General features: G+C 43.5%; 1 protein-coding gene across 3 annotated transcripts in view; it reads right to left on the bottom strand.

Annotated features, from left to right (window-relative positions):
* LOC141783318 (glutamate receptor ionotropic, NMDA 3B-like) overlaps nucleotides 1–23,119 on the bottom strand; it is an 87,377-nt gene extending 64,258 nt beyond the window's left edge. For all 3 annotated transcript variants that reach the window (XR_012597249.1, XM_074660553.1, XM_074660554.1), the window contains exon 1: nucleotides 22,413–23,119. Coding sequence is in view for 2 of the 3 variants with exons in the window: in XM_074660553.1 (XP_074516654.1) it covers nucleotides 22,413–22,994 (582 nt within the window). In the remaining variant the exon portion in view is untranslated. The remainder of the gene's footprint in view (nucleotides 1–22,412) is intronic.
* Nucleotides 23,120–25,852: the final 2,733 nt, after the last annotated feature.

Below are 25,852 nucleotides of genomic sequence, written 5' to 3'. Positions count from 1 at the left end.
CTTCACACGTCTTCCATTCTCGAACATCAGGCAGCCTGTCCTTTCCCTGGGACCGATCTGTCACCTCGGCTGGGCCCCTGAGCTTGGGGGAAAAAAACATGCAGATGAAAATGGTGTGCTCTCAAGTAGTTCCTGCTTTTTTTTCCTGACTTACAGCAAAGCAGCAGTATTTTTGTCCCCGCAAAGAACCATTTCAGAAAAGTTTCTTTCTTTTCAACTGGAAATTTTTCCAGGGAATATCAACCAACCATGCACCGGCTTTGTCATATTCACCCTGCTTCACATTCACAGTTTGGCACTTTCACACCGGTCTTCTTCCATCTTCCACCACTTTGCTTAAAAAAGCACCTTATACTGTACTCTCCTCACATTTTCCCAGCAGCAACCATAACATCCCAACCTGCTTCTTTCTCCGACCTCTAGGCTTCTATAGCCACTTCTTTACGGAAAGCATGGGCAAATCAATTCACATTGGACTTTAATGGTACTTGGACTGATACGGGATTCTTTCAGAGGGTGTGAAAGGTTTTGAATGAAATATGAGAACACCAGCACATGGAGTTACTGTAGGGGAGAACTACAGGGAGCATAATCCATTCCAACCATTTTCTGCTTGAGAGGTGATGTGACCAACTTGCTCGTCGTAAAACATACAAACTGTGTGCATGACGCTACATACAGTATGAGAGGAAGCAAAGGCATAACAGGGCTTTGGCTGCACCAACAAAAGCCCCTCTACTGGCTGATCTGACGCCATTTCAGACACATTTTAAATTGATCAAGACTGAAGCATGTTAACAGTCTCCCCCCTTAAATTGTTTAGTATAGCTCGGTGAGTAGGATCCAATCAGAAGCCTAGTGTTCTACTTTGAAAGTACTGTATGACATCCTGCAGACATTTCTGGCGAAAGATCTCATGATGTTTGAGGGAACAATAGGTTGGGATTTATAAGATTATATGTTGGTTTGTGTCATGTTTTCGTGCGTAAATCTAAAAATCTCATGATTTGAATTTCTTTTTAGAAATTGCTCGCCATTTTGTCCACCTGTTTGCCGTTAGACTAGTTTCACTTGCCCTTAAAGTCCAAGTGAAACGGAAGTTAGAGTGTCTTTAGCTTCTGTTCTGTGAGTATTCCCAAGTAAAATGGAATATTTGAGCGATGTACAATTACGAGAGGGATTTAAGTCAAATCCTTTGCATTTCATTGGACCGCTAAAAAGCAGCGGGCTTCGAATGTTGTCGCTGAAAGTTGCAGATTGATTGATGGATGGATGTCATGATATTATTGGTTGAAATTGGTTGGTACTAGCTTACGTAAGCACACGTCATATTTTGTTTTACAGGAAGAAAAGATGATTGGAATTTGTTATAAAAATACAAAGAAATTGTTTTTTTTTTTTTGTAATTTTGTTCCATATATTGTTAAATATGTGCACAATATGACCGGGGATGTGATCTAAAGGGGTTAAAAGGAATCTTTCATTTAATCCCGACTATAGACCTTTTCATTGCCATTCTGTTGCTAAAGGTAACAGCTTTGGTCCAAGTTTACTTCCTGTCAGCTACTGCATTAACAAACATTGCATCAGCATGCTAACATGCTTACAATGACGATGCTAACATGGTGATGTTTAGCAGGTTTAATGTGTACCATGTTCTCTCCATTTCACTTTGCTAATTAGCATTAAATACAAAGTACAGCTGATCCTGATGGGGATGTCATTAGTTTTGCAGGTATTTGGCAACAAACCAATCTTCTGGGCAAATTCAAATTTTTTATGTAAATATGCTCGAGGAAAATTCAGGTCATCACATCCTGAGGGGGACAGGAATGTTTGTACCAAAATTCATGGCAAACCAACCAATAGTTGTGAAGATATTTCACTCAAAAACCTCCGTCAACCTCATGGTCGTGGGGAATGGATATCAGGGGATCACGAAAAGTCGATAGTATTCAACCTCTGGGGATCACGACAAAATTGAATGGCAATCCATCCAACATTTGTTGAGATATTTCAGTCTGGACCAAAGTAGTCATGGGCAGACGGACGGACATTGCCATCCCTAGAGCCAAGCTGCTAGCATGGCCCATAAATAGAAGATCAATGAACTGATCAATTTATCTTCAGCCAAAAGTCGGCTCAGATTTACTGAAGTTTTGAGTCCTTCTCCAAAGTAGTTATGAAACATTACAGACCATGCAGGAGAGAGAGAGAGATGTGTGTGTGTCTTTATTCATGCCAAAACAGAACAATGCAGATAACAATATCATTCATCAATCCAGCAATCATGATAGAGAATTTCTGCCTAAGTGAACTTCTGGCGGTCGGGTTTTACAAGCCAGTGAGAAGGTGGCAGCCGACTAAAAATAGCCCTGCAGCAGGGTCTCGTAAATGGGAAGGAGAAACAGTAAAGGGGAACGAAAAGAAAAACACGCGCGCACGGCCAAGTGGTGATTTCATTTCCCTACCTGTCATAACGCGGCTAAATAACTCTGGTCAGGGTATTACACGCGCCGGGCTCGCTGGCTCCGAACAGCAATCCCATGCAGGTGGGAAATGAGTAGGAGGAGAAAGAGAGAGGGGAGAAGGAAAGCGATAAGAGGGAGAGAGAGAGGGAGAGGGTGAGAGAAACAAAAATGGAGAGTAGAGGAGATTGATAGAGCAAGAAGTCGAGGGTGGAGAAAGGGGTTGTGAAAAAAAAGAAAGCATGAGGAAATGGACAGGAACCGGAGAGAGATGGAGAAACAGAGAGGGGAGAGGACACGTCTTAATGAGAAAAAGAAGGATTGCAATGGGACAAGGGATAGGAACGGCTGAAGGAACAGGAGGCGGTCCTGCTGTGTGCGCTCTTTGATGAGCACACACACAAACACACCTACACACACACTCAGAGTATCCCAGTGAGGTCGACGCTGGCAGATGGAATTACACACTCCTATAACTCTGTAACTGTCCTGAAACACACACAAAGGTGACAGTTGACTTTCTGAAGCGAGGGGTTCTCTGGGCAAGGTTACATCCTCGGCAAGTTTACACCCTCCTATCTCTCACACCGAAAGAGAGAGAGAGATGGAGAAACAGAGAGAACTAGAAATAGAAATACTCTTTTAGTGATTCCAATCTGCACCATATTGCACAGTATGTGACAAACTGCAGTGGTCTCCTGCCAAGGGAAAGATAGAGACTGTGTGTGTGTGTGTGAGAGAGTGGAGGGAGGTGGAGGATAAAAGGTGTGGGAGGGGATACAGGAGGGAGAAAGAGAGAGAGAGAGAGAGAGGCTGCACAGCGAGAGACAATGACCAGGAGAAAAATGTTTTTGTATTTGTGCCAGAGCAGAGCCCCGACAGGACACTGTTTGCTAATAAATGACGACATTAGAGTGACACTCATTAAAATCCTGGGCACATAATGGGCAGCGCAGGTATTATTATCCTTAAAGGTATCCCAGCCTTCCAGCCAGGATGAAGAGTGCATGATCTGAGTATATTTAGGCTTCAAGGACACTTGATTGAAGTCATAAAAATGAAAGATGACTTGTTGGAACGGAGTCACTGCGGAATCTCTCCCTCAACTTCCCACCCCCTCCCCTCTCTCCTCTTTTTTCCCCTCTCTCTCCTCTGCGGACGCTTTATCCTGCCAAAACAGTGCCTCCTTCGTCCCTAACCCACAGAGGTAGAGGCAGGGATAATTGAAAAAGTTCTCACGCTGGGAGTTCAGTAAAGCCGATAAGGGGGGGAAGAAGTTGGATGTTAGCTGCACAACAAAAATGTGTTCGGTCGGCGAGAGGGGAGACGGAGGAGGAAACGGAAGAAGAGAGGCGTTTTTTTGTCCTGAGTGAGAAAAAAAGAGCAGTAAATGGAGAGTTTGTGTGTGGTAACGGGGGTGAGGGAGGGGAGACGGGGAGAGAATGAAAGCTTTATCTTATCTACTTTAGCCATCGCTACTGTCCACTGGCTCGGAGTATAATACCCACTTATGCAAATACATCCACATCTCTGCTCCCCTGATACTGTGGAAGCCCTAACAACATTTTAACCAAGTGTGTTTTTGTGTGGGCTTGATGTGCGCTTGGCTTAATGCACCACCCGGGTCCGTGTGTGTGTGTGTGTGTGTGTGTGTGTGTGTGCAGGAAAGTGCTGTGCCAGGAAAGACGCCAGCATCCCCACCCCTCTCTCTCTCTCTCTGCCCATCCCTCCAGCCATCCATCCACGCCTTGCTCCCCTTTATCCCTCATTCCCTCTCCCTGCAGACATCCCGCTCGCTCCCCGTCCCCTTCTTTTTCCCTCCCATCTTTCTTCCCAACCTCCCCTGCCCTGTCCACCCCCACCCCCACTCCCTCCTTCTGCTGCCTTTTGTCTTTTCACGGCCACCTCAAATGGCTACAGATCAATCAAAGGCACTCAACGGAGTTTGTTAGCGAGCCACTGTTGTGAGAGAATGAAGCCATGCACCCAGGGGTCTGCCGCCCTCATAATTAAATAGCTGGAGGACTGAATGCTTTCCTCCCGAGGACCTCCTGCACTCTGCGCTGACAATCTACCTCAGAGCGATTTGTGCCGCTGCAGAACTAATCACTTAGGCTTGTGCAATCTCGGGCATGCTTACAGAGAGACAACCGGCAATATTGTTTGGTTTTTGGAAAATATCCACTGTTAATAAATGCCTCTCGGAGAAGCAGCTGATGCTGATTTGAAAGCAGGGTTAACCCACTGGTGGTCCTGGAGAACGGAGGAAGGTATGCTGATGAAATCAACAGTCGATGGGGATGGACAGGTCCAAGTCCGGGAGCTGTCAATCACAACCTGATTTACTTGAAGCAGGAAAATAAGTTGTGTGTGCTGCGATCAATATCTCATCCTGTAAGTGCCAGCGAGGAATTACAACTGACCAGCACTCCTTCATAGTCTACAGTTTGACCTGTGTATAGTACACTCACACGTACGAGCATGCTGTCTGTTGATGTGCAACTGGACCACTTCCCAAATACAGGCCTGAATGTTTTAAATCCCTTATGGAATATGTTTAGATTTTGCTTTCAACAATATTAACTAAGTTGTAGATGTATTTAGAAATAACTTAGAACTCCAACTCAAATGACCATGTGGAAGGTGTCGCTAGAACAGAGCTTTTTAGCCTCTTTTAGCTCATCGTTTTGGCTTTCTGTTGCAGCAAGAAAGGTCTGACAAACCAACTGTATGCTATTTGTCCAGCACCAAACAGCAGACAGTCAAAGTACGCAACTAGCTGGTGAACATAGTGGAGCATCTAGCTGCTAAAGAGACACTTATTTGTCTCAGGAGTTGGTGGAGACCAAAACAGACCAAAAAGAAGAGTGAATATTGGACTTTCATTTGTCAGGTGGCCAGAAACACGACTCCAGATGAATGTTGCTCAGTGTCTGCTGGATGTGGAAGTAAGAAACTGTTGGCAAACACGTCTACCATGACAACTTTATACTATGAGATGAGAATATGTCAAAAATTGATTGATCTGTTTGGCCGATTGATTGGCACCAATAGGACGTTTTACAAACTTTCGTTATCGGCGGAACTGGGCTTTGATAATGGCCGATGGCTGCACAGCCGCCACCAGTCACGCAGGGACATATATCACCGTTTTGCATGGACGCACCGTACACAAAGTCAAGGTAGAGGGGGAGAAAAAAGTTATCTCTTGAATACATAACGCAGCACTATCAGCTCTTTGTCCCAGATACAAGACAGGCAGACAGGGAGGAAAAGAAATCATTCAACTGTTACTTACTTACTTACCAATTTGGCTTTCTCTCTTCACGGGGAATATGCACAAACATGAATGGTTTATAAGAGGCAGAGGAAGTGGCATTTAACAATGTACGACATGTGCAACAGAAGTAATCCTGGCTAGTCATACTGTAAGCCACAGAACAGCGCATCCGCCCATTGTGAATAAATAGAACCTTTTCCAATGATGTAATCCAGCAAATCACATTACATTATAGTCTCTTACAAATGATTAAATTAGGAGTGACACAAAATTGATTTAATAAAAACGGCGTATGCAAAAGTAGCCAACTAGGCTGCTGCAGAAGTAAAGAAGATATCGGCCAATCAGCCTGCTCCAAACTATCGTTATTATCGGCCTTTAAAAATCCACCATCAGCCCAACTCTAATAACAACTACATCCAAAGAACTTCAAAGTTCAGATGTGATACAATAGCCGTTCAATGAATCAAAGTATTTCACCAACTTGGACCCAAATCCATCCTCTTGCACAACAGATGGAAGACAGGACTGGAATGTACACACTTCTAAAAACACACACAGACCACACAAAGTATTTTTCACATCCAACATTATGACAAAAGACACACATGCCCACAAACAGTAACGCTGGCAGAGCACCGCCGCTGCTGGGAAAGCCTTGGCAGTGGACCGTTAGCCCAGCTCTGCTCTAGTCAGGACGGTCTGATTGAGACTGACAAAGAACGGACAGAGAACTGGAATGGAGCGACTGGGCACGTCCTGGTTTATCAGGCATCCTTTAACCAGAGCTGACAGGGCTGCCAATGAATGCTGCAACTCTAATACGCTGCCATTTTGAAAATTAGCACCATTAAACAAAGTCTGGGAGTGACTGCCGCTGGAAATGTCCAAAACAATGATAGCTGTATTTTGTTTTTGCCAAAGAACAAACAAACCGAAAACATAAATCACACCAGAACTGGAGAAGCATGTACACTAGTGGCCGGATGAGAGGAAGTCCCCCGTCTCCCAGTTGACTAACATGTAAAACCCCACTATTTATTCAGCTGGAGCAAAAAATGTGACAGAAATTCAAAGCATGAAATATTATTTGTAACGCTTATAATCTCTCATGGAAAATGTAACCTAATTTTTTCTTCACTGCCAGCTGGAGAGCTGTGGGATGAGTATTCAACATTTGAGCTAGCTCATCCCAGAGGAATAAGTGTATAATGCCTTATATAACCTCAGCACAACAACACTGTTTCAAAGTGGTTTAGTATTTTGGCAACTTTGGAAATTTATGTACAGTGATGTTGATATTTTTTCAATGTAGTGAGTCCACAGGAACCACAGGTGGTCATTTAAGTGGGTCCCCATTAAGATTTCAGTTTTTTTGAGTGTTAAACTGGTGTTTGATGTGTTTATAATTCTGGTTATATTCATGTATGTTGAAAATGTATCTGAAAATGAAACAAATAAAATCCCAAATCTCAAAACTTTAGATCAATATCTTTTTTTAAGAATAACTATATTTATATTCAAATCATCATTTTGTAATAAATAGAATGATATCTTTTTTTTCAGAAACTAAAAACATTTAACAGTGTGACTCAATCCAGATAAATTTAAATAAGCTACTGACTTAATTTAATAGCTCAACATTTCGAGAAATCTGCTTATTCTCTTTCTTTATGAGAAGAGTTTTTACATTCCTCTTTTGCTCATTAAGACTGAATAACACGGTATCGTCTTGGGTTAGATTTACATACGCAGACGGTACGGAAATGACGGCCACTGGTGAGAATATTTTTTCAACACGGTGCGTCCTCTGCATCATCAACATGAGTGAATACATCATCGATAAGAGGCCACGTGAGATTAGTTACCAATATCAAGTTTGTAGCCGTGATTGTTGATATGAATTCTGTGCGGTGAGGATTGATTGAGACTATGAATACGGGAATCACACGGTCAGAAAATGGGGACCGGTCAGCAAGGTTTCTTTTGGCAACACGGATTTGTTGTTCACAATGTAACATTATAAGGGAAAAAAATAGGGTGCGTCACCTGGACGTGTTGAAACTGAGTTTAAGTCCTGCCTTCTTCCGTTACGTGGTGATGTCACCAAGTAACACATTTGCATAATACCTGCCTAGCGGCTAGTTTTGCACACCCTCAAACAAAGCTAGTTAGAGTGGAGCTTGAGCGGAATCTGAAGAGTTTGGTTTGGTTGATTAATCATAACAATAGTGGGCCAGCTGACCAATCAGAGCAGACTGGACTTTTCGGGGGGGCGGTCAGGAGCTCAATCAGAGTGTTTCAGACAGAGGGTGAAAATAAGTGCTGCAGAACAGCCGCTATGAGAAAAGTAAAGCGTTTTTGGAACATTAAAGCATGTAAACATGTTTTCCTAAAAACCCAAAATACAAGTATGAACCTGAAAATTAACATAATAGGTCCTCTTTAATGCATCAGAGACACAGGATGCATACCTAGAAACATCACTGGATTTATATTTAAAGATAGTGAATAATATTCCAGCATGGTGACCCATTTGGACATGGACAGAGGTGTGAGTTTTAATCCCTTGTATAGGACTTTTTTCTCCATCCAAATATGCAAAGATGCATTCGTTGAGGGCTGAAAAACTTTAGTTTCATACTTTCTTCACAAAGCTCAGCATTGAACTGGATGGAAAAAAATATTTTTAGACACTGTGCTGAAAGCCTTTTCTTGATGTAGACAGCTGGGTGAAGAAAGCCACGTGGGTGAGACTAACAGTGCAGCAGTTTCTTTCTATGGTTCTAATGCCTGTTACATTATCACCAGCTGTAAGGCAACCAATCTTACATAAAAACTTCTATTGTTAAAGTAAAGTACAGATTGTAATCCACTCAGTCTGGCGGTATTTCGACCAAAATTGAGATATCTCTTCCTTAGGTCAATTTTATACCTGACAACTCTCTCTCAGCAGCGAGCAGCGTGAAAAAGATATCTCCGTCCAACCGCTTTGCCCAGCTGTCCCGCTTGAAAAGGACCTTTCAACCAAACCATTCCACCTGAATGCCTCAAGGCCAGTCCACTCTGCCAGAATGTCATGACTGAAAAAAAAATAGAATAAACCGCAAAAACTGAGCCTGACATACCCTCATGTTAGTCCACTCAACTGCTCATGAACAGGAAAAATAAACAAACAGAACCACCCAGACGTTTTAACTAAAATATTCTGCTTGACCGTTCCCTTTCCCTCAATTAAAAAATCCTCACTACTCTGTTTTCCTCACCTGAGGTAGCTCAGAGCTTATTGATTCTGCTCAATTCTGCACTGTTTCCTGCTGCAACAGCGTCTTTACATACACCACAAACACAACATTCATGTTTCTCATCCAATATTGTATCGACAACCCGAGAACTTAAGTTGGGGAGTTCAATACAGACTAGACTGGCTGGCATTCAGCCATAAAGATATCACACTCCCCTTTGAGACAGAAAGTTATTTGTTTCTGTTCCTTGCTATTTGTCATGGATGTCGTCTTCTTTCCAAATAGTACAAATCTCGGTCGAAGAATAAATCCTCCAAAAGTGTTATAAATAATTGTAATTTTACAGTGTTTTCCGGCTCTACTTTTTAAAAAAAAAAGCAGAGCGAATGGGGAATAGATGCAAGATATATGCATGCTACTGACCTGAATTATAGTGAAATATTGCTCCGCTCTGTTGCGTGACTTGGCAGGAGATAAGTGCGACAGGGAAGCTGCTTTAGCGCTATCTGGAGGACGGTCTGTCCTCTGTATGAAGGGCAATGAGGAAGGAAAATTGATCACATCCCATTTCCACCCTTTATTTCTCCGTCTCTGTCTTTCTTTTTCCTCTTTGTGTCACTACACCCTTAAGCTCTCATTTATTGTCTCCTTGCCTAATTCACCCATCCATTGCCTTCAATCCTCTCCCCTTCAAAATCTCTTCCCCCCTGCTACCCTGCGTCTCGCGGTGGCTCTTCATCGGTTGCGCCATGTCTCCTTCAAGCCCATAAAAAGTGTTTATGTGGTAGATGTTGTGCATATGAATATCAGTTTGTCTTGATGTTTCCCCTGCACCAGCAGCCAGCCTGGGATATCACTCAGGATTTATCAGTCGTTCCGCTCTGCTCTGCTTTATGGAGGCAGCGCGAACACAGAGGTCAATAGAGAAAGACAGTGGGGGGGGGGAGACAGAGAGAGTGGGAAAAAAAGAGAGACAGACAAAGACAGTGGGAGGAAGAGAGATAGAGAGACAGACAGTAGGAGTAAAAGAGAGAGACAGAACCGAAACAAGACTTCCCAACAAATGACAACCCCTCGTGTGTATGATGGATGCTCCCGGATACAATCTCACTGAGCGTGCGTATCCATGCATGTGTGGGGTAGAGCTGTCTGTCATGTCTGGGTGTGTGCAAGCGTGTATTTCATTGGGTTTTACATACAGGTCCAAGTGTGTGATTGCATCTACAGCAATATGTCTATGTAGTATATGGCAGTTACAGGAGATCACAGGTGTGTTATGCGTTTCTGCATTGTGCAGTGTGCATTTATCCGTGTGGGGAAGTGTGTGAAGTGTTTCAGTAAAGCAGGTAGTGATATTTTTTGGTTTTGTTTGTCATCGCAAATAAACATCTAGAAATCATAGCTCAGGAGACGCTCCTTATAACACCGTTTTAAGTTTTCTTCAGTATCACAGTAATCCGCTGATAGTTGTCTGTACATCTAGAGGTGTATTGCAAACAGGGACTGCTAACAGCTAATTCGGCATGGCTTTTAAATGATGTCAGTTTGCAAAAATGTAAATAAATATAGGCTAAAGAAACGGGGCTTTAGTTGTAGCCCACACCGCTAAGTAGCTGACTCCATGGCAACATTACTGTATGCATCCTGATTACATCTTCCAAAGCACTATTGGAACTGTATTGCCAAAAATTTTAGCATGATTACCTCCCAAAATGGAGACACCTACGCGAAAGCGTCACAACTGTGCAAGATGCAGTCAGGAAACTTTACAGGTGTGTAGTTGAGATCAAGGCAGGGAGGGGTGGCTGTAGTTCAGTGGGTAGAGCAGGTTGTTCATTAACCACAAGGTTGGCGGTGCAATCCCCTTCTCCTACTGTCCATATGTCTACGTGTCCTTGAGTGTGACACTGAACTCCAAGTTGCTCCTAAAATGCTCAGGATGGGTTAAATGTAGAAGTCAAATTTCATGTATGTATATGACGAATCTAATAAAAGTTTTAAGTTGAAGTTATTTTTTAAATGAAGGCCAAGTTTGAAGATGGGTGTGGTCTGAGAAAGGAGGGGATAGGATGTGGTGTCATCCCATCATAAGATGGTCTCTAGTCACTTTAGTTCCTGTTGCACTATCAATATTTCTTTTACATTACAGTACACAGAGGCTGTTTGTCTGCAGGGGGGCTACAATGTCAAACTTCAAAAACCCCTGCTGTATTAATGATCGGAGGCTACACAATATGACGGTCATCAGTCAGCAGCACACTATGGAGGTTGACAGCGTGTCGCTTAGCAAAGCCAGCTCTCTTTGAAACGCCCATCTGGAAGCTCAAGGCTAAGACACTGTTTCCACAAATATATCAAAAATAGTTTGATCCTCTTTCTAAAAAGAAAAAAAAAAAAGGAAAGCTAGAATAGCTGTAGTGGGCCTATACATTTATGCTTACTCAGACAAAAAGTGAGGACTTTGACTTCAAACAAAGTGATCATATTTAATATTTGAAGTCTGTGATCCATGGGCATCAGCAGACACCTGGTTTATGCCTTGGTGAGGTGCAAGCCTTCTTCACTTCACTTCTCCACTTTCTTAGTTTGGGGAATTTTCACCCTGAAGTCTCTTCAACTCTTTAGCCTTAAAAAGGTTGCCTGCTCTGTATGTTTCGGTTCATTGCCCCGGTGCATTGTCGTAAAAGCCGGCATTCATTGCAACAAGATGGTGATTATTTCATTTCAAATCCAACGAGTTGGAGCAGAGCCAAATGGGCGAAATGGCCACGTTTCTACACATGTAACTCATGTAAACGATGTAACGATGTGTGCGAGCGCCACCGGTGCACTGATGTGTGTCTCCTTACAGACAGCCTTTCCTCTGCGGGCAGGTGGTGTTGATGCCCATCCAGATGGACTCTAAATCATCCCTGTTTTCTTGCCAACTCCCAACATAAATATCCCAGAAGGAACACAGAAGTTACCTTGGGGTCTATCATCTTTCAATCCCCCTGTCTGCGCCTCAGCCCGCCTCTCGAATAACTTCATCTCTGACAGCTTGACGCTCCATCACATTTTTTTTGTCACCTCCTGGTTCCCCTTTTTCGCTTCTTTTATCTCTTACTATAGCTTTGCTCGCTTTACTTTGCTGTCTATTTCTCAGTTTTTAATCTTCCCTTTTCTCAACTCGTCTGAGTTGCTCACTCTGTCTCTCTAAGCCCGCTTCGTTCTGTAGCTCTATCCCTTGCTTACTCTTCATCCTTTGTTACTTTCATTTCCCCTTTCTGGTCGTTTTTCCCGACTCTCTCGTCGTCACCCCTGGGTGTTTGGCTAACCTGTCGCTTTGGCACTCGTTCAGCCGTGTCCCACAGCCATCTGTCAGCATCTGTTTAATCTCACATCAGCACATGTCTCTCTCACCTTCTCTCACCTGTCTTGCCTCCTGTCTGCCTCTCCCGTCTGCTCGTCTTTCACCTGTGACCTATGGGAGCTTCTATAGGGCCCTGTATATATGTGTGTGTGTGTTGTCTCCGAGTCTGCCCTTATCACAGACGCCCACCTGGCCCAGATTCCCGGTGTTCTGCCTCAGTTGCCACCTAAAGTAACACAATAAAACACATTTCCATACACGCACATACACACAAACAACTGCTGCACAGCATTGGTTCTATGGAAGGGAGAGATGAGAGTAACTTTAGGAGGATGTGGAAAGTTTCAAAGTGTGTCAACATGTGTCTTATTATCTGTGTGTTTTGAATAAGTTTGCATCAGACAAAATGTGTCTGTGTGTGTGTTCACTTATCTGTATGGGGCGTGTGCATGAAGGTGTGAGGGTGTTTTTCAATCACAGATAGCTCGGAGTTATCACTCACTAATCCTCTAATGAACCGGTACAGTTTAGATAAAACTGCCTCCATCAAACTCCTCAATGGAAGAGAAAGCACAAGGCCCAGACCTGCTGTCATCCCTCCCTGCATTCCCTCAATACCCTCCCTTCTTCCCTTCCTGCAACCTTCTATTATCTATCCCTTCCTGTTTCATAACCTTCTTCCTAGATGATTTCTTCCTTCCTTGATCCCTCCTTCCATTCTTCTCCTTTCTCATTTAATCACCACATAATTCATTCCCTACCTAATTCGTCCCGCTATTCCTTCCTTCCCATGTCCATATCCTTCTTCATTTTGCTCTCCTTTCCTACTATCTGATCCCCCTTTTTTTCCCTTTCCCATTCCTGACCCCCTCCATCTTTTTCCTTTCCTGCCTTGATCCCTTCCTTCGCTTATTTTATTACTGATTTAGAGGCTGTTCACTCCGAGACGTGTGGCTAGAAACGCGTTGTCCGCAAAACCATTGTTTTCCTATGCCGTGCGCTCTTCTCTTCTCTTGCACATCACATTTTTTTTGCGTATTTTAGATGCATAAAAATGAAATATTCTCACTTTCAGCACCAGTCTTGTTCTTTTTTTTTGTCACTACATATAGTACTCATGCTGAGCAGATCGTTAAGAACAACAGACTTTCTTTTAGACGCGCCCCTACTCTCCGGGACAGGCTCATGCATTCGTATCTTCCAGCATAACACAGATAAAACCTATAAACAAAGTGATTTCATTAACCGTAATACTACCTATGTCATATAACGCCTGTCTTGTCTATATGCCATCAGAGTCAGGAATCGCGCTTACCCCATGGCTAGACACTTTAGTGAGTATCACGATGCTAATGATTCCTTGTTGCACATAGAGGGCATTGAACACAGTAAACCGTTGGTCAGGGGGGGTGATGGGTTACAAAAACTTGACTTTTTTGGATCCATCGATTGGATGCTTTAAAGTATCCTGGTCTTAACAAGAATATCGACTTTATATGCTTTCTGTAAATAAGTAAAATGTATAAATTGTTTCCTCTCTCCGTATAGGCTCCCATACAGCCTATGAAGACCTACAGTGGTCGAAACATGTTTTTTTTTTTAATGATTTAGCCACTATAATAAAGGCTTTAATATATTTCCTTACTCGTTGCCACTTGTTTTAGTATTTTGGAGTGCCTGAATTGCCTTCCTGTCTAGCAAGTAAGCTGTTGGACTGTGAGAGAGCTACAAAGTATGCGAGAGGGAAGTGGGAATTCATTTGATAGTTTCATGTAGGCTACTGCCTTTGAGAGAGAGAGAGAGAGAGAGAGAGAGAGAGAGAGAGAGAGAGATCACATTTTCCCGTTAATCACATTTAATCGCCCGGTTGCAAGCATGCAGCCCCGCTCAACAGGCGCCCTGCTGTTTTGCCCGACAGTCTTTGCCAAGGCGTTTTTGAAGCGGCCGGGCCTGTAGCGACGCGTCTCGGTGTGATCAACCGCTTACTCCTCCCTTTCTCCCTTAATCCCTCATTCCCTTTTTTACCCTCTTTGCTTCTTGTCACGGAATTCCTTAATTTCCTCCTTGATTCTGCCTTTCCCTGCTCCCCACACACCCGATTCCTCTGTTTTGTCCTTGAGCCCTTCTTCCCTATTTTTCCACTTCCTTAGTTTCCCCCTTTCTTACTTGTGCCCTCATTCCATCGTTCCCTGCTACTGTCTTTAATCCCCCTCTTTCTTTCTCTATCCCGACTGTATATAAGAAGTGGAGGTAGTCACCGTGGCGTCACCCATTGGTTTGTGGACTGCCGTTTTGAAGCTTCAAGTTCGGCGGCGAAAGACGAAAGTGCGGAGAACTTCCAGATCGGACAACACCGTGGCAGCGACCTGTCAATCACAAGGTAGCCACGCGCTAAGGCATACCCTGCTTTATGGTCTATGTGACTCTAAATGGGACCATAATCTACTAAATGAACATCATGCTGTATGGAAGAAGACTTGAAACTAGCGATTGAGACCATAAACTCATGTTTACAATGTTTACTGAGGTAATAAATCAAGTGAGAAGTAGGCTCATTTTCTCATAGACTTCTATACAATCAGACTTCTTTTTGCAACCAGAGGAGTCGCCCCCTGCTGGCTGTTAGAAAGAATGCAAGTTTAGGGCACTTCTTCACCTTTCAGACCCTCCTCACCCCATTCTGCAACAGATTTTTTCCTGTCCTTCCTCGTTACCTTATACCCAACTGCTGGATTCCTCCTATTTTCCGTTGATCTGTCTTTCCCTTTTTCCCTAACACCCTATCCCCCCTTTCCTCCCTGATCCCTCCTTTTAGCATTCCCTACCAACTGATTCCTTCTCTCTTCCTTAATCCCTCATTCCATGATCCCTACATACCTCCCTCAATCCCTCTATATAAACTCTCTATAATGACAACCACATCTCCCTCTCCCCCCTAATAAATCCATTCTGCCTCTATCCATCACTGGTCTGCTTAATTTTTTTATTATTATTATTTAGAAATATCGTACTGTTGTCGAGGCACTGGAAAAACATTTGTTTCACCGGAGGCAACAACACAAGCCAAACATTGGAACACAAACTCAAATGCCACACTGAGCAGCTCAAATGGGGCTTTTGGGTAACACACACTCCGCTGTCTCTGCTCTGCTCAATTAATCTGGCTCAGTCAAGACGGCGCTGAACTGTCATCATAACACTAATAAAGAAAAAGCTCTGAGCTGTTTGCATTAAGTGGCCTGCTTGTCTCGAAACTGTCACTTCGCCTGCGGCTCTGGCTCGGCGCAAGTTTTGTCCCCCCTCATTCCACTCGTTTATCCCACTGTGGCCGGGGCACAAATCCCCTCATCATCTCAAAGAAAACACTGAAGGCTGTATGGCCTTGTAAAGCCTCATTAGGCTTAATAACCTTTAGTGAGCACAGAGCCGACAACCGTGTGAGTGTGAAGCACGTATATATGAAGGTATACATTTGTGAACGCATGTGCTTCTCTGCATACGTGCGTGCATGGGATGTGTGTGCGCGAGTGTGTGCAGCGTGCGTGTCCTCTGAGAGCGGGGCTAGCTCAGAGCCACAATGCGTCTTATTCAGCAGGGTCCCTGGATTAAAATGTAATTTCATTCAAAGTCGCAAATTGGGTTTTTTACTGTACTAATCTTCATTTTACTAAGCAGAACGAGGTATGTCATTAAAAAAAAAAAAAAGAAGTGACTTAATGAAAGAATGCAGGATGGATAGATTGCAGAGGGGGGAAAGCAGTTCCCCACCAGGACAATAAAGGTTATTCAGAATCATAAAATCTGTAAAATATGCATGAATAATACACTACATGACTGTATTTGAGTGTGTATTATTGTAGTGATTATAGTTTAGGGAGAGGGCTAATGACAATGGCATCAACATTTGCAGTTAAGGCTTTTCAGCTAATGCCGTGATTCAGAGGGACTTAAATTGCAGCAGCACAATAAGCTAAATTACATCATTACTAATACAGTAGCACAGTAACAAGTGCAAAGAGGTCAGAGCAACAGGATTAAAATAAATATGCTTTTGTATTTATAATGTACAGGGGTGGTTAAAAAAACAAGGCAGGTAGAAACTAGACTGTGAAATATGAATAAAATGCTCTTCTCTTTTGTAGGGAGTATTCTAATATAATATTTAATGTGGAAATAATGGAGCTAGTTGAGCTACAAAGAGAGAAAGAAACATGAATGGTATTGAGAATCAGACTCTGTGAAATATAATCCTGTACATTCATTGTGCTTTATGGATGAATTCGCAGCCAAAAAGGTGTAAGCGGGGAGTAAAGTGACGGCTTCCACTGTGAAGAATGACAAATAATGAATTCACACCATACCACTCCTCTCACCTAATCACATTCAGGAATCAGCAAAAACCATTTCCTTCAGCTCTCCCTGGCTAATACATTTCCGGAATAGAAATCATGATCCACAAAATAATTTCTGTGATATTATCAGCGAATGTCAGAGAATTGTTTGGTTAAAAAAAAAAAAAGAAGAAAAAAAAGGCCGGCTGCATTAGAACCGGATTGAATAGATGTTCTTTCTCAATTAAATCTGTTTGCAAATGCGCAGACAAATTATTTTATTCCATAATGACTTTGCTACTACAAACACGTCCTGGTAGGATACCAATTTTAAAACCCAGACCGTTTATTTTTTTTGGGTTAATTAAGGTTATTTCTGAATTTCTTCACTTAAACATTAATTTCATTTCTTACCCTCGTTCCGTGAGAAGCTTGATGAACAAATCACCTGCCCAAATGCCCATAATGGCCCTGATGGGAATTAGAAGGCCATTTCCTTTTTCATTCCCCTCCTCCCTCTGTCCCTCTCTCCTCCTCTTTCCTTTCCTCCCATCCTCCCTGCCATAGATGAACGGCAGAGATTTACAGTTAGGGGTCACACACTGGTTCTAATTAGCTTAAGTAGGTTGGGAGGAATAAGCACTTCCTTTGCTGAGACGCATCACCAAGTCCCACAGCTCTGTCTGACTAAGCAGAGAGAGGAGGAACGCAGGCAGACGACCGACCTCTGTCTCCGTCTGCCTCTCTGTCCCTCTGTCTGTCTGCGTCCTTTAGCGTCTCCACCGGTGCTTAGATTTCACCCATATTGCAACACGGCAATATTTGAAAAATAGCAAACTTTTGTGATAATTAAAAGAAAGTCACTCGTCAAGTACATAATGATGACAACCCTTCAGCGGTGGTTTTGGCTTAACTCAAAGGTATAGTGTGGGAAAACATCTATCATCACAACCTCCAAGAAAATGTCACGCATGCTGCATGACGCCCCTCATCGTGGCTGTGCCAAGAGTCTCAATACTTTGTCTTCAGATGAAGACGTGATATATGGCAAAAAGTAGCTGACACTAAAGAAAGACATTACAGAGCCAAATATTAATTAATTCTTCAGCAATCTCGGAAGCCATCGGATATTGGTCTGATGACTGATAAAGCTTTGGTTATGCTTTCCGCAAGGACGGCCATACCGACGTGAGCTGATGTGGAATCGTGACGAGGAAACGTTTGGATCTTTTCTACTCCGTGCGGGTTTCACTTCGCGGCAAACGGACAGTCTCAAAGCTCCTCAAAGTTCTCCATTTTCGCTGCCCATCCGCGACCGTGTAGTTAGAAAAATTTGGATGTGCAGGGAAAGGCGAAAACTTGCTACGCGTAACCCACGCAAAGGACAGTGCCTGATGGTGTGACGTCGCTTTGGCCGTGCGGACACTCACAACCCTCGCTGACGCGGCAATCATAAATGAAGCATGAGCCTCTGCGGTCAAGGGGCTATATTTCTGGCATTCCAATGTAGCCAGGGATATCTGGGCCAAGTCCGAATAGCAACTTTGAGACGCAAGACTGGAGTTGGAGTTGAGAGACGATGTGCACGACCGGATTGTTTCACAAATAGAACTTTACAAGCTAACTTTAAACCAATAAAAAGCTCAATCATTGTCAGACGATAGCCGATGGGTTCTGAGATTGCATTTGGGCCAATGCGTTCCGCCTCTTTACATGCATTCAACCAAATCCTGCTCGTACGTGATTGGTCGATATTACTCAGACTACAAATAGGGGTGTAAGAAAATATTGAAAATATCGAATATCGCAATATTGTGTTTTGTGATACTATATCGGTTCTCAAAATACTTGATTATTAATTGATAGTTTACGTGCAAAAATGAACTCAGTCAGTACTTTATTTAATTTGCAAAGAGATGCGTCCTCTCAAAGTAGTGCTATGATGTTGGATGTTACAGTGATTAAATGCAAATGCAGATCCCACTGTTCTGATTGCATTAAAAAGTCAACAGATTTTATGGATATGGCGGTGTGTTCTTTATACTATAGTACTCTCACTCTCGTCTCTCATCCAAGTTGTGTATACTATAATAGTTTTCCTAAAATTAGATTAAAGAATATATCGTAACCCCTGTATCATGATACGTGTCATACCGCCAGATTCTTGCGAATACACAGCCCTAACTACAAAAGTAAACCAGAACGCTTCCGATATCACAACCCTGTCCCGTTGCCTACAGATTCTGCATATGAATGCAGAATCTGTTGATAGAGATTAATTCTTGAGAGACTCTGCTCTTTTCTCATGGGCATGTTCTTTGACCTTGAGGACGTCTATTTAGTCTGCGAGAGAAACACACTCAACAAGTCACCTTTCATTTTTTGGGGGGTATTTTAAAAATGTGTGTAAAATCTACTTGACAGCATGGAAGGAAGCATAGCAAGTGTCTCCTGCTGCATGTGCAAGTGTCTCTTTCTTTCGGTGTACCGCTCTCTGATGTCCAGAGAAGGGATCTGTTCAACAGAAAAAAACATGGGCTCAATTCCCAATGCCCTGCAGAAATATCTCCACAATTTCAAAAAACTCCAGGGAGAAGACTCTTCTTCCAGAGACAAACATAAAAAAAAAAACTCTATTTGGATCAATCTGTGACGGATCCGGCAATTTTTTTGGCAGAGGTGTTTGTTTAGTGTCTGCGTTCCTCCAGCCCTCCCTTCCCCCTCTCAGGAGTACTCCTCCTTCACGGATGCTAAAATGTAAATAGCATTTTTAATTAGAATGATATCTTTTGTTTGTGTGTTTAGCTATCAGCAGAGAAACCAGAGGACCGTTTCCTGTTTGTACAGGGTAACAATTTGCCTCCCTGTTGTCCCAGCCCACTCGTCACTGCCCTCTCTGTGTGTGTTTGAGAACCCGTCCCACCTCCTACCAGCCTCCTTTTAGCTTATTGGAGGTACACCCTGGAGTGTGAGAGAGAGAACAATGCATTACAATCCTTCACAATCCTTCACTGTGGCCACGTACTGAAAACCAAACTGTTCGAGGGCTGCAAATAATGATTTTTGCCGCTTTCGACAAAGCAATCGCGTGAGAAATTGATCAGTTGTTGACTGACGAAAATGTCAGAAAATAGTGAAAAATACCCCTCGGAAGGGGATGTTTTCAAATCGGAAAAATATCAACTTTGCAAGAATATAAAATGGCAAAAAGCTGCAATTTTTTTAGAGGACCTATTGTGCTTTTTTTCCCTTTCCTTTAGTGCAATACATTTTTTTTTGTTACAAAGTCCACGCCAAAGGGAGTTACTCTCCTCCACAGAAACACTGCTCCTGAACTGCCTGAGACACCTTGCTTGAAGTCCCGCCTTTTCTTCCGTAACGTGGTGATGTCACTAATTAACACATTTGCATAACACCTGCCTAGCGGCTAGTTTGACACGCCCTCAAACAAAGCTAGTCAGAGCGAAGTCCGAAGAGTTTGGTTCGATTGACCAATCACAACAGCGTGGGCCAGCTGACCAATCAGAGTAGCGCTTCAGACATAGGATGAAAAGTGGTGCTGCAGCACAGCCGGTATTAGAAAAATAAAGCGTTTTTTTGAACATTAAAGTATGTAAACATGTTCCAGTAGAAACCTTAAATTACAAGTATGCACCTGAAAATGAGCATTATAGGTCCCCTTTAAATATGAGACGATGGAAACAGACAAAGTTTGCCATTTTTGCTTAATAAAGGACGAATAAAGGACAGTTTCAGCACTATACTGCTTACCCAAGCAACAGCATACACTGTTACAAAAAACAGAAAGGGAGCATTCTTGATATTTTATATTATGCAAATCAAGTTTCTTATTCCTATTTATTATATTTTTGGTTCTAAACAGCTGGTTTTTCTGCAGTTCATTCCTTTAAAGATCACTCGTCCTTGGTCACATGCTGTACACTGTGACATCTTCAACTCATTTCTAATTCTGAGTGTCTGCCCCCTAGTCTTTTATATCCTCACCGTAGCTGCCCTGTTTTCTCTCCACGGCTTACAAACAGATGTTGCTGCTGCTGCCAGACACCTAGAACATGTCACCTTCTATGAAGCACGAAAGACCAGCCCCGACAACGAGGAAAAAGAAAAACAGATTTCATGAATTCAATATGAGGCTGAAGCACTTTTCTGCAGCATAAACAACAAAGCTAACCAACAAAACATGAATCAATTTATATGAAAATGCAGAAATTATTGCTAAAAACATTGAAAAGGAGAAAAAGGGTGATGGTTGTTTCTGCTTGGCACACTTCTAAAGAAACTGAAAGGCCTCCCACAGCTCCTCCATCCCGGCCCACCCCTTCCTCTCTCCTCTCTCCTCTCTCTCTTTCCTTCTGCTCTCCCCTGCTTATCTCCTCGCATTGCCGACACATTCGTCAAGTGGTGTGACTTCTCATTCATGCAAGCTTTATTGAAATTGAATAAGCAATCCATTGTTGACAAAGAGACGCGACAGGACAAAGATTTCAGACTTAAACTATAGATCTTTCCCTCCCTCCCTTTCTCTCTCCTCCCTGTCTCCCTAATGCCTCCTCCTCTTAGTTCAGCCTGTGTGTTAAAGTGTGTGTAGTGTTGGACCTGTGTGAAAGTTGAAGTCCTCTTTATGTGCCTTTCTGTGAGTGTGAGTGTGTGTTTGTGTGTGATGCAGTTGGCTGCTCAGTTGGATAGAGGCGGATATGACTGAGGCTGGATTGACTGACTGGCAAGCAGCTCGACTGCTGCTGGGAATACTAACATGACACACACTTGCACACACACACACACGCACGCTTATTGCTTACCTACAAATTTACACACACACACAAACACACATATGTGTGACCACGCACAAAATGGCACGAGCAGCCGGCACCGCACCTCTCCACAGCATCCATCTATCAGCACCTCAACTGTTTGAGTGATTCGATCTGAAAGGTGCCAAAACACGGCCGTCTTCAATCATACATGCACACACTCTCCCATTGCAGGCGCACACACAATACACACACTCACACAGAGTCTGTTAACACACACACACACATACACAAGAAGAGAGCTTAAAGAGAGAGGAAAAAAAAGAGCATTTCACTTTAAACCTCTGCAGCTGGAGGGCTTGACTGTTCAGTCCAATACCGAGGCAGAGAGCCGGCACGTATTAAACATGCATGTGAAGGGGCCTGCAGGTTCACCAGCAGAAAGAAGCTCAGCTCAGATCAATCAGAACATCACACTTTGGCTAGAAGAAGACATTTTAGTGGGTGCAATTTAACAGCTGGAGACACTAAACGCTCCTTTTAATCTACTATTCCAATTATCCGTATTATATTTGTACTCACTAATTGCATTATTCTAATTATTCTCGAGAATAATTAATCTCATTATGCCCTGTTACAATTACCTTTCCCTTACACACTACTCCTTTTTGCCTTCGGCGTGACTTAATATGTGGCATGGTGAGATGAGTTTTTGCAGCAGCTCAGCTCAGACACAGAAATCCTTGCCACAGGCATAACGAGAAAGGTTCATCCAGTGAGTGTCAACTCTGTGATAAAAGGTCCAAATGAAAATATGTTTGGCCCAGAGGTTTGCTGCTGATTAAAGTTCACAGTGCATAAAGAAACAATGACATATGTCCCATAATAACCTTTTTTCCCCCCTGTTCCTTTAACTGCTACAGGTGCATCACACAAAAAAAACACTATCCATCCTTTTTTTTACCTTAGTCACAAGAGGCTCTGTGTCCTCCAGGATGGAGATGAAGGGGATCTCCAGGAAAGAGGAGAGGAACTCCACCTGGATGAGCTCCTCTCTGGAGCGTGGGAAGGCGAGCACTGCAGAAACACCCCGGACCACCAGGTCCTGACAGGCGCTCCGGGAGAGGGACTCCGGGTCTCCTCCGGCGGGTGACCGAGCCACCATCTCCAGGCTCAGGTTGTAGGGCAGCAGAGGAAGAGGAGGTGCTGCTTGGGAGGCTGTGGTGGTGGTGGAAGAGGACGAAGAGGAGTCTGCTGCTGCTGCCCCTGAGGAGCTCTGGTGCCGGAGGCTAGCCAGGGCGCGGTTGAGCGCGTTTTGTATCCGTGCCGGCTGGCGGGTCGGCAGGAGCGCACCGAGGCGCACGGTGTGTCCGATCCGGGCGAGGAGGAGGTGGCACGGCTGCGGGTGAGGGAGGCAGGAGGAGGAGGAGGGCTCCGGAGAGGAGGAAGAGGAGAAGACGGTTAAGAGAAGCAGGAGAAGTCTGGTGGAGGAGAGGAAGAGGAGATGAGGTCTCCAGTAGGTCCAGAGTCCAGAGAGAGACACCATGCTGCAGCGACGACACACAACAACAGAGGAGGACTGGGCTGTGCTCGGCGGGAGATGGAGATGGCATAGCTTCTCCTCTTTTTCTCTCCCGGCTCCACCGCTTCTTTTTCTCGGACTTGATGGTTCTTTTTGGGTAAAAAAGACGCGCCGGTGGTGGAGATGGAGAGGAGAGATGAAGAGGCGCGCACAGCATAGAGCGGTCGCCCCGCTTCTGTCAGTCTCTGCTGGAGGAAGGCGCACCAGCTGTGAGAGTGTGTGTGTATGTGTGTGAGGGTGTGTGTGAGGGTGTGTGTGTGTGTGTGTCTGCCGGCCAATAATCTAACCTCTCACGGAGGATGCCTCTGAATTTTAATGAAAAATGCATCGGGTAACATTTCCTTCCTTCCTTCCTTCCGCCTCTTCTTCGGGTCCCGGAGAGAATTTTTGCACGTAATATGTTTTTTCATTCAGAATTGAAGCTATACAAGCAATCAACGATGTGTCCTTGTGACTTGTCTTATGAATCTTGTATAAAAAAAAAAGACAATCCAACAGAGACATTTTGGACCAGAGCTTCCTCCTCTATTTCTGCACTTTAGTAAACTCTAAATAAATAATAAACTCACTTCCCTCCAGGGCTGTCCTCCAGCAAAGAATTTTTTTTTTTTTCTTGACTAATTGATTAGTTTAATCAACAGAGATCTGTAAAACTAAAGTTTCTCCACAACTTCTCCACACCACTTTAAATCTGGTGTTTACCAGAGATGTGCTCATAATTCATTAGTCTTTCTAAGTCATTAAGCATGAGAAAGCATAAACTAGAATTACCCACCTCAAGGTTTTTATACCTGGAGTTGCCAGTTAGGTTGCACGTTTACATCCATGTCTGTTCAAAATCTCATCACTTCATCATTTTTAAACATTTGTGTGAAATTGTCATAATTAGCATTTGAATTCTCAACCCGGTCTCAACATTACACGGACATTCCGCGTGTCATGAGTAAGCATTTTAGCCATTTCCTGTGTCATTTGTACGCCATGCAAACATTTTATTGCCTAAAAGGTTTAGGCAATAAAACCACTTAGTTAGGGTAAGGGAAAATGTTATGGTTGGGCTTAAAATATGTATGTAAACTCAGTAAAATACATACGGAAACAACGTAACTCAACTACGAATTCAGAAATGGCAATAAAAAAACGTGACAAACATCACTGATGTAACTTACAAAAAAAAACAACGGTCTCGATCACGGGTCTCCTGGTTAAAAGTTTGGTGTTTGTTGGGCCCATCCACCTCCCATTCACCTCCCCAACCGCCAACCATATGTGGTCTTTCTTGCTTTTTATACTACGTCACTAACTCTTACCGTAGCATTTATACACAGATGCGTTTACATTTCAGTCAGTACAGGATGCATGGCGTAGAAAAAATGACATGCAGAAACCAAGAAAGGCGTACTTATTGCACGCTATTGCGCATTATCGTGGCATTTATACGCCTTTTTCGTGCGAACGGCCTGGAATTCTTGAGTTATGGCCAAAAACACGTTTTGTGAGGTCACAGTGACCTTTGACCACCAAAATCGAATCAGCTGATCTTTCAGTCTAAGTGGACGTTTGTGCCGAATTTGAAGAAATTCACTCAAGCCGTTCCTGAGATATCACGAGAAAGGGACGGACGTGAGGTCACAATGACCTTGACCTTTGACCTTTGACCACCAAATGCTAATCAGTTTATCCTTGAATCCAAGTCGAGATTCCCTCGAGGCGTTCCTGAGATATTGCTTTCACGAGAATGGACCAGACTGACGTATATACGTACGGACAACCCCAAAACATAAAGCCATGGCTATCGCCGCCACAGAGGCTTAAAAATGACTAATCATCTAAAGAACTCTTAGTCGCCTACGACCAAAAAACGATCAATTAGTCGACTAATCGACTAAGTGGGGGCAGACGTTGCTGCAAGTTTAAAAAAAGATGGATTTTTTTTCCCCCAAGAAAGTGGGAGAAAATTGGATGGTGTTATAGAGGGTGGCCATTTGTTTTGTGAGGTAATGGGACACTTTTTAGCACCTTAAGCAGCTTTGACCACAATGTCCCTGCCAGGTTGGCCGGCACAAAGCTAATAGCTTGCTGAAATCTCAATTTTCGTCTTGAGATTTATTCCCACTTCCTCCCTGCCGGTCCAAGTAGAACATTATCCGTTGTGCAACCACATCTTTTCAGCACCACGGACAGCGCCAACGCCATAAAAGAGATCTACTGTGCATGCTAATTTGGCTTCATGCAAGGGACAGCACTCAGTCCTCCCTTCATTCATTCATTCTGCACTCACTCTTCTCTTCTCTTTCCCCTGATCTAATTTGCCAGCGTTAGAGCAGAACATTCAGTATGTCCAGCAGAAAATCTGGGCAGTGGTGTGTGGCTCTTGGGGACCACACATTCTCTTTTTCTGATAATTTCTTGTTTGTCAGACACCACTGATGCTTAAAATGTCTATCTCGCTCTGTTTTTCTGCCTCGGCTCTTCCTCTACTTCCTCTCTCTCTCTCTCTCTCTCTGCGGCTTTGGCGTGGGGTGAAGCTGCAGACCTATTTCAGCGTGCGGTCTGACATGAAAAGGTTTCTCTGACGTACCCGCAGATAAAGGTATCACTGCCTCTCTGTGCCTCACACGTTCCCGGGATCAACAAGTCATTTCACAGCCTGCTGGGTGACCTGGTGTGATACCACCGCGGTTTACCGACAAATCTGAGTGTTTTCTTACCTTTCCTCCTTCTCCTCATGCTCCACTAGCTCCATATAGAGAAAAGATGAAAACCAGCACTGTGGGCTTTGTTCTGCCGCAGAAACCAGCAACATTAAACTTGCATCACTC

The sequence above is a fragment of the Sebastes fasciatus genome, chromosome 15, assembly GCF_043250625.1.
Source record: "Sebastes fasciatus isolate fSebFas1 chromosome 15, fSebFas1.pri, whole genome shotgun sequence".
In the NCBI taxonomy this organism is placed as follows: Eukaryota; Metazoa; Chordata; class Actinopteri; order Perciformes; family Sebastidae; genus Sebastes; species Sebastes fasciatus.
Note: the sequence above shows the minus strand (reverse complement) of the source record. Positions and strands in the feature narration are given on the sequence as shown.